General features: G+C 43.5%; 1 protein-coding gene across 2 annotated transcripts in view; it reads left to right on the forward strand.

The window, feature by feature from the left end:
- The window catches only part of abcc2 (ATP-binding cassette, sub-family C (CFTR/MRP), member 2), a 28,062-nt gene that overhangs the window by 2,778 nt on the left and 12,543 nt on the right, over nt 1-12,741 (forward strand). For both annotated transcript variants that reach the window (XM_044213175.1, XM_044213174.1), the window contains exons 2-16: nt 2,716-2,892; nt 3,133-3,279; nt 3,375-3,515; nt 3,703-3,825; nt 3,975-4,030; nt 4,114-4,369; nt 4,550-4,734; nt 5,702-5,879; nt 6,869-7,123; nt 8,993-9,058; nt 9,406-9,543; nt 9,916-10,062; nt 10,145-10,229; nt 10,371-10,437; nt 10,563-10,689. In XM_044213175.1, coding sequence (XP_044069110.1) covers nt 2,716-2,892; nt 3,133-3,279; nt 3,375-3,515; nt 3,703-3,825; nt 3,975-4,030; nt 4,114-4,369; nt 4,550-4,734; nt 5,702-5,879; nt 6,869-7,123; nt 8,993-9,058; nt 9,406-9,543; nt 9,916-10,062; nt 10,145-10,229; nt 10,371-10,437; nt 10,563-10,689 — 2,148 coding nt within the window. The remainder of the gene's footprint in view (nt 1-2,715; nt 2,893-3,132; nt 3,280-3,374; nt 3,516-3,702; nt 3,826-3,974; nt 4,031-4,113; nt 4,370-4,549; nt 4,735-5,701; nt 5,880-6,868; nt 7,124-8,992; nt 9,059-9,405; nt 9,544-9,915; nt 10,063-10,144; nt 10,230-10,370; nt 10,438-10,562; nt 10,690-12,741) is intronic.

The raw sequence follows: 12,741 nt of genomic DNA on the forward strand, positions 1-12,741 counted from the left end.
TGCTCAACTGCTCCGCCGCCCAGCGGCTCGCCTGCTCCGCTGCCGTCTCCAGTTCCGGCGCCGCCGCCGTCTCCAGTTCCAGCGCTGCGGCCGTCCCCAGTCCCGGCATCATCACTCCCTGCTGGATTGCAGCAGCCCTCACTCCCTGCTGGATCGCAGTAGCCATCACTCTCTGCTGGATCACAGCAGCCATCACTCCCTGTTGGATCGCAGCAGTCATTGCAGCAACCAGCACCCCCTGCAGGTTGGCAGCAGACAGCACCCCCTGCATGGTGGCAACAACTCCCCGCTCCTTGACTCTCCGCCGGACCTCAGCAGCTCCCCACTCCCGGACTCTCCGCCGGACCGCTGCAGCTCCCTGTTCCCGGCCTCTCAGCCGGACTGCAGCAGCTCCTCGCTCCCGGACTCCCTGCTGGACCGCAGTTAACTCCTTTCCCGGCTGCATCGCAGCAGCTCCCTGGACTCCCTGCTGGATCGCAGTCGACTCCTTTGCCAGCTGGATCGCAGCAGCTCCCTGGACTCTCTGCTGGATCCCAGTCGACTCCTTTCCCGGCTGGATCGCAGCAGCTCCCTGGACTCCCTGCTGAATCGCAGCAGCTCCCTGGACTCCCTGCTGGATCGCAGTCGCCTCCTTTCCCGGCTGGATCGCAGCAGCACCAATCCCTACCTGATGCTGGATCGCAACCACCTCCGCTTCCAGTTGGATCACAGCACAACGCAGGACCGACTGCGGGGTCGCAACAAGCCACTGAATCATCAGCGGGGTCACAGCAGCAGCCGTACCCTCCTTCTCAGCCTTCATCTTCGCCACCGGCCTCCAGAGGATCCCAGTCTTCATCTTCACCACCGGCCTCCAGAGGGTCCCAGCCTTCCTCTTTGCCACAGGTCTTCTTCGCTTCTTCTTTGCTGCTGGCCACAGAGGGTCCCAGCCTTCATCTTCGCCGCCGGCCTCCAGAGGGTCCCAGCCTTCGTCTTCACCGCTGGTCTCCGGTGACCATCCTCCTGTGCCACCGGCATTCCGCCAGGCCTCCAGATGGGGTTGATCTTCATCACAGACCGCATGAGATCAGTTCTGAACCTGTCAAGCCCCTGGGCCATCCACCTGGGGTCCCCTGCTCCGCGCCTGTCCAGTCCCCAGGCCACCTGCCTGAGTTCCCCAGCTCCATGCCTGTCCAGTCCCCGGGCCGTCCGCCCGAGTTCCCCAGCTCCGCGCCTGTCCAGTCTCCAGGTCGTTCACAAGAGGTCCTCAGCCCCGCGCCAGACCAGCCCCCGGGTCATCCACAAGAGGTCCTCAGCCCCGCACCAGGCCAGTCCCCGGGTCGTCCACCTGGGGTTCTCAACTCTGCGCCAGGCCAGTCCCTGGGTCGTCCACCAGAGGTCCTCAGCTCCTCACCAGGCCAATCCCCGGGTCGTCCACCGGAGGTCCTCAGCTCCTCACCAGGCCAATCCCTGGGTCATCCACCGGAGGTCCTCAGCTCCACCCTGGTTCTGCTGCCTGGTCATCCATCCAAGATCCTCAATAACACCCAGGACCAGGCCCCGGGCTGTCCGTCCGAGGCTCCCAGCTCCACACCTGTCCAGGCTCCGGGTCGTCCGTCCGAGGCTCCCAACTCCACACCTGTTCAGGCTCCGGGTCGTCCGTCCAAGGCTCCCAACTCCACACCTGTCCAGGCTCCGGGTGGTCCTTTTCGGCCCTCGGAAGCTGGCCGTGGAGGGGGGGGGGTACTGTCACGGATACGGCAGGCTTCACCATCAACTAATCATCCACACCTGCTCCCAATCACACTCCTGCTCCCCATTAGATCCCAATCACAGCCAGCATAAAAGCCCTGCACTCACCTCAGTCTGGGTCTGACCTCGTTCATGTGTAACTAGGACTCCCTATGCTTCGCAGCATAATCCTTGTCTCCAGTGATCTTCTGTCTCCAGCGATCTCCTGTCTCCAGCGATCCCCTCTCTCCAGCGATCCCCTGTCTCCAGCGTTCTCCTGTCTTCAGCGATCTCCCTTTCCAGCAAGTCCTTCCCCCTACAGACTTCCCTCTCTCCATACCTACAATATCTGGCAGTAATCCAATTTTTTTTTATATTTTGTGAAGCACCTTGTAACTCTGGTTTGTAAAGGTGCTATATAAATATAGCTTATTATTATTATATTATACAAACAAACACATATACACATCTGACTGTTCTGCTAAACTCTACATTTCCTCCTGGAGCTTGTATTAAGAGTGTAGACTGTTAAATGGATCTAGGCTTCACCAAGGACTTTTGCTTGAAACGCTATTTAATACTTTTAAAGAATTTCTAAAGTTTTGTAACACCACAGTTCCTGTATTGTGGCAGGGTCTTTTCTTCTTATAACACATTAAACTCTGCAGTGTTCAGCTCCTTTCACTCCACATTCCTGTCAGTCCGTTAGCACCCATCTCTCGCTCTCGTCTCCAGAAGTGCACATTACACATGCTGCTGCACATACACCAGTCAGCAGGGACTTAAGGTTTAATCGCATGTGAGTCACTGTTGATTAAATTTCTAATCATGGAGGCGTGGTGTGTTCTTGCTGTGTAATATATAGTGAGTTCCGGGGGTTCATGGGTGGGAGTGTGTTTGCCTTTCACTGAGATTAGGAGGGCAGCCCTTTTGTAGGACTCTGTAATTCAGTGACAGGTTATCCTTGTGTGATATATTCAGTGTGTTTGTGTGTGTGCACCTCAGAATGCTTCATATCTGAACAGAGAAGACCCAGACCTCCCAGTATGTGTAGAGCAGACGGTGCTGGTCTGGATCCCCTTGGGGCTCCTGTGGCTCTGTGCCCCACGGCACCTGGTGTCTCTCTGCAGGAGGAAACAAGCAAACACGAAACGCCTGTCCAAGCTCTACCTCTGCAAACAGGTAACGCACACAGCAAGAAAAAGAAACAAATAGACACACTGTGCCAGTCTTAATATGATGCTGAGAGGGAAGAAGAGGAAGCAGATTTTAATTACAGTAACACCAGCAACAAGTACCCCATTATTAAAAAGTCTTGGTCCAAGGGGTCAAATATACAATTATTTAATTTCCTGTCTCAGCAGGCTAATTTGGAGTTTTTTTTATTTATTTGCCAGTCTTCTGTGTCTTTCCTCTCCTCAGCTTGTGGTGTCACTGTTGTTCCTGACGGCCATAGCAACCCTGGCAGTCACATTAGGAGAGGATTATGGTCTGAGCAAAGACCCACCTTCAACAGTGAAAAATCCTGCTGTATACTATGTAAACCCTGTCCTGTATGCTGTCACATGGGTAAATATAGCAGGTTTCACATTTATTTATTTGCTCTGGTGCTCAAGATGGAAATATGACATGCTTTTGATGTTCTGACATGTCTTCTTTGTTAGATCCTTCTGCTGTTGTGCCAGGAAGGAGTGAGGCGGAGGGAAGGAGCAGTAGACTCCGCCACTCTCTTTGTCTTCTGGTTGCTTCTTGTTCTTTGCGACGTCTTCCCTTTCCAGACCCTCCTACGAGAGGCACTCAAGCTGGTATGAGCCATTAGCCAATGAGACGTTAGATCAAGTTGGGAAAGCGTAAGAAAACTGGAATCATTACTCAAGCAGAATGCAATCACATGATACATTTCAGCTCTCCACATTTATCAGTGATGCACCATTCACTGTTGTATCTCCCTCACCCTTAAACATCTTTCTTACACTCATCTTTGACCATCAGGGAGAGATCAGTGATGTCCCTCGTTTCTGCCTTTTCTACATTTCCTTTGGACTGGAATTGATTGCCCTTATTCTCTCTGCTGTGGCTGATATCCCTCTGGAAGCCAAAGAGCTTGTAAACAAGGTACCAAAGCACCCACATGACATTTTTGTTGTGTTGTCTTTTTGTTTTGATACTGCAAAATTCTAAATAATGTAACAAATATAATACACTGAACCTTCATCACCTCAGCCATCTGTGTGCTGTTTGTCTTTTACTGTTTTTATCCACAGAATCCAGAGGCAGGTGCAGCATTTTTGAGCAGAATCACTTTCAACTGGTTTAACAGGTAAATTAAAAGTTGCAACAGTAAGAATCCCAACAAACACCCACATGTTTTCCAAAACTTCCAACTTCTTCTTGTCTCTCCAGTATGGTGATGAAGGGGTACAAGCAGCCCCTGGTTCAGGAGGACATGTGGGAGCTGAACCAGGCAGATGGCACTGCTTACATCACCCATCGCTTCCAGCATTTCATGCAATCGGAGTTGGGCGCAGCTCGGGTCCAGTTCCAGAACAAGTTGAAGAAGAAACAGGATAAGAACAGAGACAAAGCCCAGGAAGAGGCCTTTCAAAATGGCCTCTCCAATGGTCTGGGGAAAGGTGTCAGTCAGGATGTGCTGATGATGGTAAGAGTGTGCAGAGAAAAACACTTAACGCATTTGTACAGTATATTCTCTTGCACTCCAAATGGATTTTATTTTTAGTAGTGCTATTGATTCTCTTTCAGGTGCCCCAGATTTATTCTTGTTGAATATAGCCATTCAATATGTGCTCAAAGGCAATGTTCAATCAATATTTTTCTTTAGGAGGAGAAAGGAAAAAAAGAAGATGAAAAAAAGAAGAAAAAGGAGAAAAAGAAGGAGGAAGATGACTATCCAAATTCATGGCTGATTACTACCATTTACAAGACCTTTAAAGGAATTCTGATTGAATCTGCCTTCTTCAAACTTCTGCAGGACCTGCTGGCTTTTGCCAGTCCTCAACTCCTAAAGTGAGTTGTTTTAATAAAACCCTCTCTCAGACACCAAGATATGTTCACTGATTTCCCGCAGTTTTGTCTTGTAAGCAACTAATTGGCCATGCAGATTAATGTGTGTTTACAATTTTTTATTGATTGTGATTTTTAATTATTTCATTGTTTCTTATAAACAACATAAACAGAACACAAACCCTGAACCTGCTAAGTCACTCTGCATCACTGTCAACAAAGTTTATTTTTACTGTTTACTGCTTCACTCAGCATTCACTGCAATCATTAACTCAGAGTCAATAAACTCACAATTATATACAGTAGGTTGTTGAACTGGTGGTGGAGCGGAGAAGGCTGCAGGAAACTCAGGATTTCTTGTGTGTTATGCTAGTAGCAGCTAATGTAGCCTTTAGCCACTAGGCTCAAGCAGAGATGAGGAGTGGGCTACAGAGGTCTGGTAACCTCACTTCTTTCCAATTCCACACCACCAGATTTATTTCATTTTTTAACTTGTAGTCTTCAGCCTCAACTGACAAGTGACATCACTTGAGGCAATTTATCAGATTTTGCGCAGATCCCTCTTGGGCCACAAAAGGCTTTATACAACTTTTTTCAAATATGCAGTAGTAGTCCCCAACACCTGTAAACAGATTTTGACGTGTAAAATCAGTGGAGCTCCCTTTTAAAGCTCTTAAAGTAACATTATTCGGCCTTGTGATTGTTCTAGCCCTTTTAGCTTAACTATTCACTGCTCATTGGTTAGCTTAAACATCACTTGATAACACCAGGGTCCGACAGGGGAGGGGAAATGGTGAAGGAAGAAGAAAAGTAAATAAGATGCAAAATGAAGGAAAGTACATACATTATGATTACATTATGATTACATTACATTACATGATTGAAAGATTAATAGCTGCCATTAGGTGCTGAAAATATCATAGTAGCAAGTGTTGAGCTGCCCCATTAACTAACTTTTTTCTTTTCATAGATTGATGATCTCCTTCACTCAGGACACATCCAGGTATACCTGGGAAGGATATTTGTATGCAGTGCTGCTGCTAGTGGTGGCCATTCTGCAGTCTCTGTTCCTGCAGCAGTACTTCCAGCGCTGCTTCGTGCTGGGGATGAAGGTTCGCACGGCCATTATGGCTGCTGTGTACAAAAAGGTAAAAACACGAGTGACATCACAATGACATTTTCTTACTTTACCTCAGACGGTGTTAAAAAAGAAAACAAATTACCCTGCCAGTTCACGTTATAAGAAATAAATGACCACTTGTAGTTTTCAGCACTCACCCCAATTGACAATGAAGAGAAGAACATATTCTGTGTGGGCTCCATGCCTCAGTCACTCTGGTATCCTACAAGATAAATGTACAATTTCCTGAGCTATTCAATATCTCATGCATGTTTGGATACAGTGATAACCATACGTTTGATGTTTTCAAATGTTTTGCGGATTGATGTCAGAGAGTTCATTTTTCCTTTCAGATATGTAATCGCTAGCTGTGCCTCCAAGATGCCCCCTTCCTGATTTCTTATTTATTTAAAATCACAGTTACTATGCAAAATGGACTGGAGTTTGAATTTTAAAGACTGTACATGCAGTGGTGTGAAAAACTCTTTGCCCCCTTCCCGATTTCTTATTTTTTTGCATGTTTGTCACACCTAAATGTTTCAGATCATCAAATAAGACCATCACACTACCACCACCATATTTTACTGCTTGTATGATGTTCTTTTTCTGAAATGCGGTGTTACTTTTACGCCAGATGTAATGGGACACAAACCTTCCAAAAAGTTCAACTTTTGTCTCGTCAGTCCACAGAGTATTTTCCCAAAAGTCTTGGGGATCATCAAGATGTTTTCTGGCAAAAATGAGACAAGCCTTGATGTTCTTTTTGCTCAGCAGTAGTTTTCGTACTGGAACTCTGCCATGCAGGCCATTTTTGCCCAGTCTCTTTCTAAAAACTACATTTTGTGTTTACTTGTGTTATCTTTGACTAATATTTAAATTTGTTTGATGATCTGAAACGTTTAAGTGTGATAAACATGCAAAAAAGAAAGAAATCAGGAAGTGGGCAAACACTTTTTCATACCACTGTATATACCATATGAAAATTTGTTTTGTATTTTTCTCAATCCCTTTTCCAAGGCATTGGTGGTGTCTAATGAGGCTCGTCAGGAGTCAACCGTTGGGGAAACAGTGAACCTGATGTCAGCGGACGCCCAGCGCTTCAATGATGTGACCAACTTCATCCACCTGCTGTGGTCCTGCCCTCTGCAGATCATCCTGTCCATTGTTTTCCTGTGGCTGGAGTTAGGACCTTCTGTGTTGGCAGGACTGGCAGTCATGGTGCTCATGGTGCCGATCAATGGACTGCTAGCCACAAAGGCCAGAAAAATCCAGGTCAGCAGAAATGCACACACATACAGTATAGTTATTACACCTTAAGAATATAGTGCACGGTATGTAGCAACAATAATAGACCTACAATTTTAGTTTTTAGTTTAGTTTTTTTGAATTACAGCCTAAAATACTTATTGTGTCTTGTGTATTGTGTCTACAATAATTAATATAATTACAAGTAATATTGAATGAAAACACCAATTCGGTGCCCTGAAAAGGAACACAATACACCAGGATTTACCTACATACAATGGTTAAGGTGGTGAAATGTTAACGCTTGGTACAGTCTCCTTCCTATAAAAAGTGCCAAAATATTAACACTACAAAATATTTAAGATTATTTACATACATTTTTATGTTTGTTATATGTTGGGGGCCACGGGGCCTTCAGAGTGCTTTTCTCTCACCTCCAACCGATAGTTCTTTATCGCTTACTTCCAGTCAATCTTTGTTAACATTTATTCCTGGTAACAATTTTCATCTGACCCTTTATTATGAGCTCTTTAATAGTTTCCATGATTCCATTGGACTTGTGCTGAAATGCTCTGCTATATTTAAACTCTTAACTTAAGAAACAGCAGGGTGAGTGAAGTTTTATCAGCTCTTGACTCTTTATTATACTGATTATTTAAATAACAGAAAATTACTGAAAACACAGAAACAAAATCAAAATGGTGTCACCTTTATTCCCTGTGTGACGAGATCACAAGTAATTGGATGTTTTGAAAGTTCAACATGAATATTTATAGAACAACAGATTTCGTGGTGAAAAACTCTCATCTTTGCTTTTAGCCAAACAACCACAAAATCACTATTTAAGAAACTTAGTTTGTCTTTTACAAAAGCTATGGCTCAAGTCTTTGTGCACTGGTGATAAAAATGAATAACAAAACACACAGTGACTAAACCACACTCCAATTACACGGACAACAAGGTTTGCATGTGGAGCCAATTATATTCCCTCTGCAAATGGAAGTGCAAGAAGCAGGAAGAAGTGTAGAGACCTTTTTCTAAGAATAACCAACACATAAGAAAATAATGAAGCATGCATCTCTAGGAAATGGCTTTGGAACATCTTGTGCTGTTTAGTTCTATATGCCTTGTTTTTTGGGTAATATACATGTTGATAAACTAAATACATTGAGAAAAATACAAAACAAGTTTTCACATGGTATATACAGTGGTGTGAAAAAGTGTTTGCCCCCTTCCTGATTTCTTATTTTTTTGCATGTGTGTCACACTTAAATGTTTCAGATCATCAAACAAATTTAAATATTAGTCAAAGATAACACAAGTAAACACAAAATGTAGTTTTTAAATGAAGGTTGTTATTATTAAGGGAAAACAAAATCCAAACCTACATGGCCCTGTGTGAAATAGTGATTGCCCCCCACTGTATGTTTATAACTCATGTGCTCCCTATTAATAATCATGCTTTCCTGGTATTTCATCAATTCTTTCAAAAGCGACTTGGGTCCCACAGTTCTTTAGTTGTGCACATTTTACCATCTGTATCGCATAAAGTTAGCATACAGTAAGAGCTGAAACAACTTTTCTTAGCAGACAGTATTCTTTCTTGGATAGGATCATTTAAACAAGGGAGAGGGTTAAATGGGCCAAGTATATCACCACAATGATACAGTGTTTGTTTTGGTGCATTTTATACACTCAGTTTGTGAGTCAAAGAGGATTTTTTTGTTGTTGTTGTTATTTTTAAAGTGGAGAAGTGAGAAGCTTCAAGAACACTCCATTTAAAGGAAACTTTTTCCTGGCTGCATTATAGTATCATATGTTTTTTTGTTATTTTTCTGTTATTTTCTGTTGAACATGTTGTACATGTCCCTGCTGATTTACATGATCTATTTTCAGATAGAGAACATGAAGTTCAAAGACAAGAGGCTAAAAATCATGAATGAAATACTCAATGGGATCAAGGTGAGCATCCTTATTAAATTATTTCATAGAGTTAATAGGCCACCATCAATGATAATTGGTGTAAGATCACCACCTCTGCTCCTTTTTATAGTTCAGGCAGATCGGTGTAGGTGGGGGACTAAGTGAGGCCTTCCTCAGATGAAAGGCTTTTATGCCTCAGGAAAAAGCTGAAATGTTACTCCTGCAGTTCCTTCTATTATGCTGTATCCACCACCTGTGGTTTATTTGAATTAACTACGTAAAAGGTATGAATGCTATTCTTCTAATCCCACACCCCTTCCTTTTCCATGTCTTCCACAATGGCCTCTATACCCTCGTCCCCCTCTTCGTCTTTCGCCTCCCACCAGATTCTGAAGCTGTATGCATGGGAGCCATCCTTTCAGGCGCAGGTGGAAGGCATTAGGGGGCAAGAACTAAAGGTCATGAGGAAGTTTGCCTACCTGACGTCTGTCTCCACCTTCATCTTCAGCTGTGCTCCGGCTCTGGTGAGTCCTGTGAAGGATGTACATCTCCACGCCAGACTCAATCAGATATACATAGCACTGTTCTATTCTGTGGTTGTAGCCAGGAGGGACTTGATTATGTATTCAATGGCATACACCTGAGTTAACTTAACGCCTCTGTACCTGATGAAGAGCCAACTTGAGCTTGAAACGTTGTACTCTTGTTAAATTAATTAAAGAAAAAGTTTTTTTAAAAGAGAGCATTCTACAGTGCTGCGAGTTCTTGTGAAATAGATTGTACCTACTTTATAGACTCAGCACCTGGACAGAAAAGATGTGCGTGTGTTTCCCGCACTGATTGTTGAGAAGCTGCAGGTCAAGGATGGTCTTTTCGTCTCACACTCTTTTTCGCAGGTTTCTCTGGCCACTTTTGCAGTGTTTGTAGGGGTGAGCTCGAACAACGTGTTGACTGCTGAGAAAGCTTTCACTTCCATCTCTCTTTTCAACATCCTCCGATTTCCCCTGGCCATGCTGCCCATGCTCATCGCTGCCATTGTGCAAGTAAGGGAACTACAACACACGGTACATGCACACATGCCAAACCTATATTAAAAGCCCACTAACCTGTTCTTTGACACTTCAGACCACAGTGTCTAGGAAGCGCCTGGAGAAGTTTCTGGGAGGTGAAGACCTTGAAAGTGACATTGTGCGCCATGATCCCAGTTTCAGTACGTTCACCATTAGCATTTACACCTGTTCCTCCGCTGAGCAATGAAGCTTATTCACCAATTTGCTGGTACATGTACAGTACATCTGTCCGCTCTCATCCTCTGTTTTCATTTCTCTGTGCATCTGTTTTCATCTCTTAGACTCTGCTGTTAGTGTATGTGATGGTTCCTTTGCTTGGGAAAAAGAAGCTGAGCCTCTGCTGAAAAAGTATGTTTGTTGTGTCAAATACAAAAGTACAAATTTTGATATTTTGCCATAATGCTAAAAACATTGTACTTGTCCCTTATTTATTTTACAATATTGAACATATTTATTTTGTGCGTGTTTGCCAGTGTGTCCTTGGATATTAAGCCAGGTCGTTTAGTAGCAGTAGTGGGAGCTGTGGGTTCAGGAAAGTCCTCTCTCATGTCAGCTCTCCTGGGAGAGATGCATAGCACCAAAGGCTTCATCAACACACAGGTGACACCTTATTTCTGTCTTCATATCTGTCTTACAATAATAGTGTGTTTAGCCAAGGACATAATTTGCACAACATTCAGGTAAGAGTGTATTAAGATGGTTGTTCCACAGCAGTAATAAATTAATATTTCATTCACTTCAGAGCACAAACAGTGATTCAAGAGTTCTCTCTCTCTCTCTCTCTCTCTCTCTCTCTCTCTCTCTCTCTCTCTCTCTCTCATTTAAAGGCAGTCAAACCAACGACACAACAAAAACATACATACAGAAGGTAAAATAAGTATTGAACACGTCACCATTTTTCTCAGTAAATATATTTCTAAAGGTGCTATTAAAATTAAATTTTCACCAGATGTTGGTAACAACTCATGAAATCCAGACATGCAAAGAAATCAAACCATAGATGTCCATAAATTAAGTTATGTGTTATAATGTTAAATGACACAGGGAAAAGTATTGAACACATGAAGAAAGGGAGGTGCAAAAAGGAATGGAAAGCCAAGACAATCAGTAATTAGAAAGCAATCCTGCCCCTTGTCAGTGCAAATTAATATCAGCTGGTTCGGTTCCAACTGATGGCCTATAAAAAGGTGTCTCATTACCAAGGTGTCACAGAAGAAACATGATGGGTAAAAGTAAGAGCGCTTGCAAGACTTTTGTAACCTTATTGTTGCATACTGATGGCATTAGTTACAGAAGGATTTCAAAACTTCTGAATGTTCCAGTGAGCACTGTTGGGGCCATAATCCAGAAGTGGAAAGAACATCATTTCACCATAAACCGGCCATGACCAGGTGCTCCTCGCAAGACTTCTGACAGAGGAGTGAAAAGAATTATCAGAAGAGTTGTTCAAGAACCAAGGACCACTTGTGGACAGCTTCAGAAAGACCTGGAATTAGCAGGTACAATTGTTTCAAAGGAAACGATAAGTAATGCACTCAAACACCTTGTCCTGTATGCACGCTCACCATGCAAGACTCCATTACTGAAGAAAAAGGATGTTGAAGCTCGTTTAAAGTTTGCTGCACAACATTTGGACAAGCCTGTGACATACTGGGAGAATATAGTCTGGTCAGATGAGACCAAAATTGAACTCTTCGGATGCCATAATACACACCATGTTTGGAGGAGAAATGGCACTGCCCATCACCCCCAAAACACCATACCAACAGTGAAGTTTGGAGGTGGAAACATCATGGTATGGGGCTGTTTTTCAGCATACGGTACTGGCAAACTTCATGTAATTGAAGGAAGGATGAATGGAAAAATGTACAGAGACATTCTTGATAAAAATCTGCTGCCATCTACCAGGATGATGAAGATGACATGAGGGTGGACATTTCAGCAAGACAAAGATCCCAAACACACAGCCAAGGAAACTCTCAATTGGTTTCAGAGAAAGAAAATAAAGCTGCTAGACTGGCCCAGCCAACCTGACTTGAATCCAATTGAAAATCTATGGAAAGAACTAAAGATCAGAGTTCATAGAAGAGGCCCACGAACCTTCAAGATTTGAAGACTGTTTGTGTGGAAGAACGGGCCAAAATCACACTTCAGCAATGCATGCAACTCATTTCTCCATACAGGAGGCATCTTGAAGCAGTCATTACCAACAAAGGCTAGTGTATGAAGTATTAAATGAATTTCAGTAAGCGTGTTCAATACTTTTTCCCTGTGTCATTTAACATTATTATACATAACTTAATTTATGGACATCAATGGTTAGATTTCTTTGCATGTGTGGATTGCATGGGTTGTTACCAACATCTGGTGGAAATTGTATGTCAATAGCACCTTTAGAAATATATTTACTAAGGAAAATGGTGACGTGTTCAATACTTATTTTACTTGCTATAAAACCATAACAGTCGAGACAAATCATACAGAGTGGCACCGCCTACATGGTCCAAGCTCTCCACAATATAAATCAGTCTACAAGTTACTGAGAAACCTTTTCAAGGCCAGTTTGAAATTGTCCTCTGATTATTCCATTGTACAGCTGCAGAATAAAGAAATGTGTTTTACCAATCAAAGTCTCAAAACAGAACAACATAA

The sequence above is a fragment of the Siniperca chuatsi genome, linkage group LG11 (genome assembly GCF_020085105.1).
Source record: "Siniperca chuatsi isolate FFG_IHB_CAS linkage group LG11, ASM2008510v1, whole genome shotgun sequence".
In the NCBI taxonomy this organism is placed as follows: Eukaryota; Metazoa; Chordata; class Actinopteri; order Centrarchiformes; family Sinipercidae; genus Siniperca; species Siniperca chuatsi.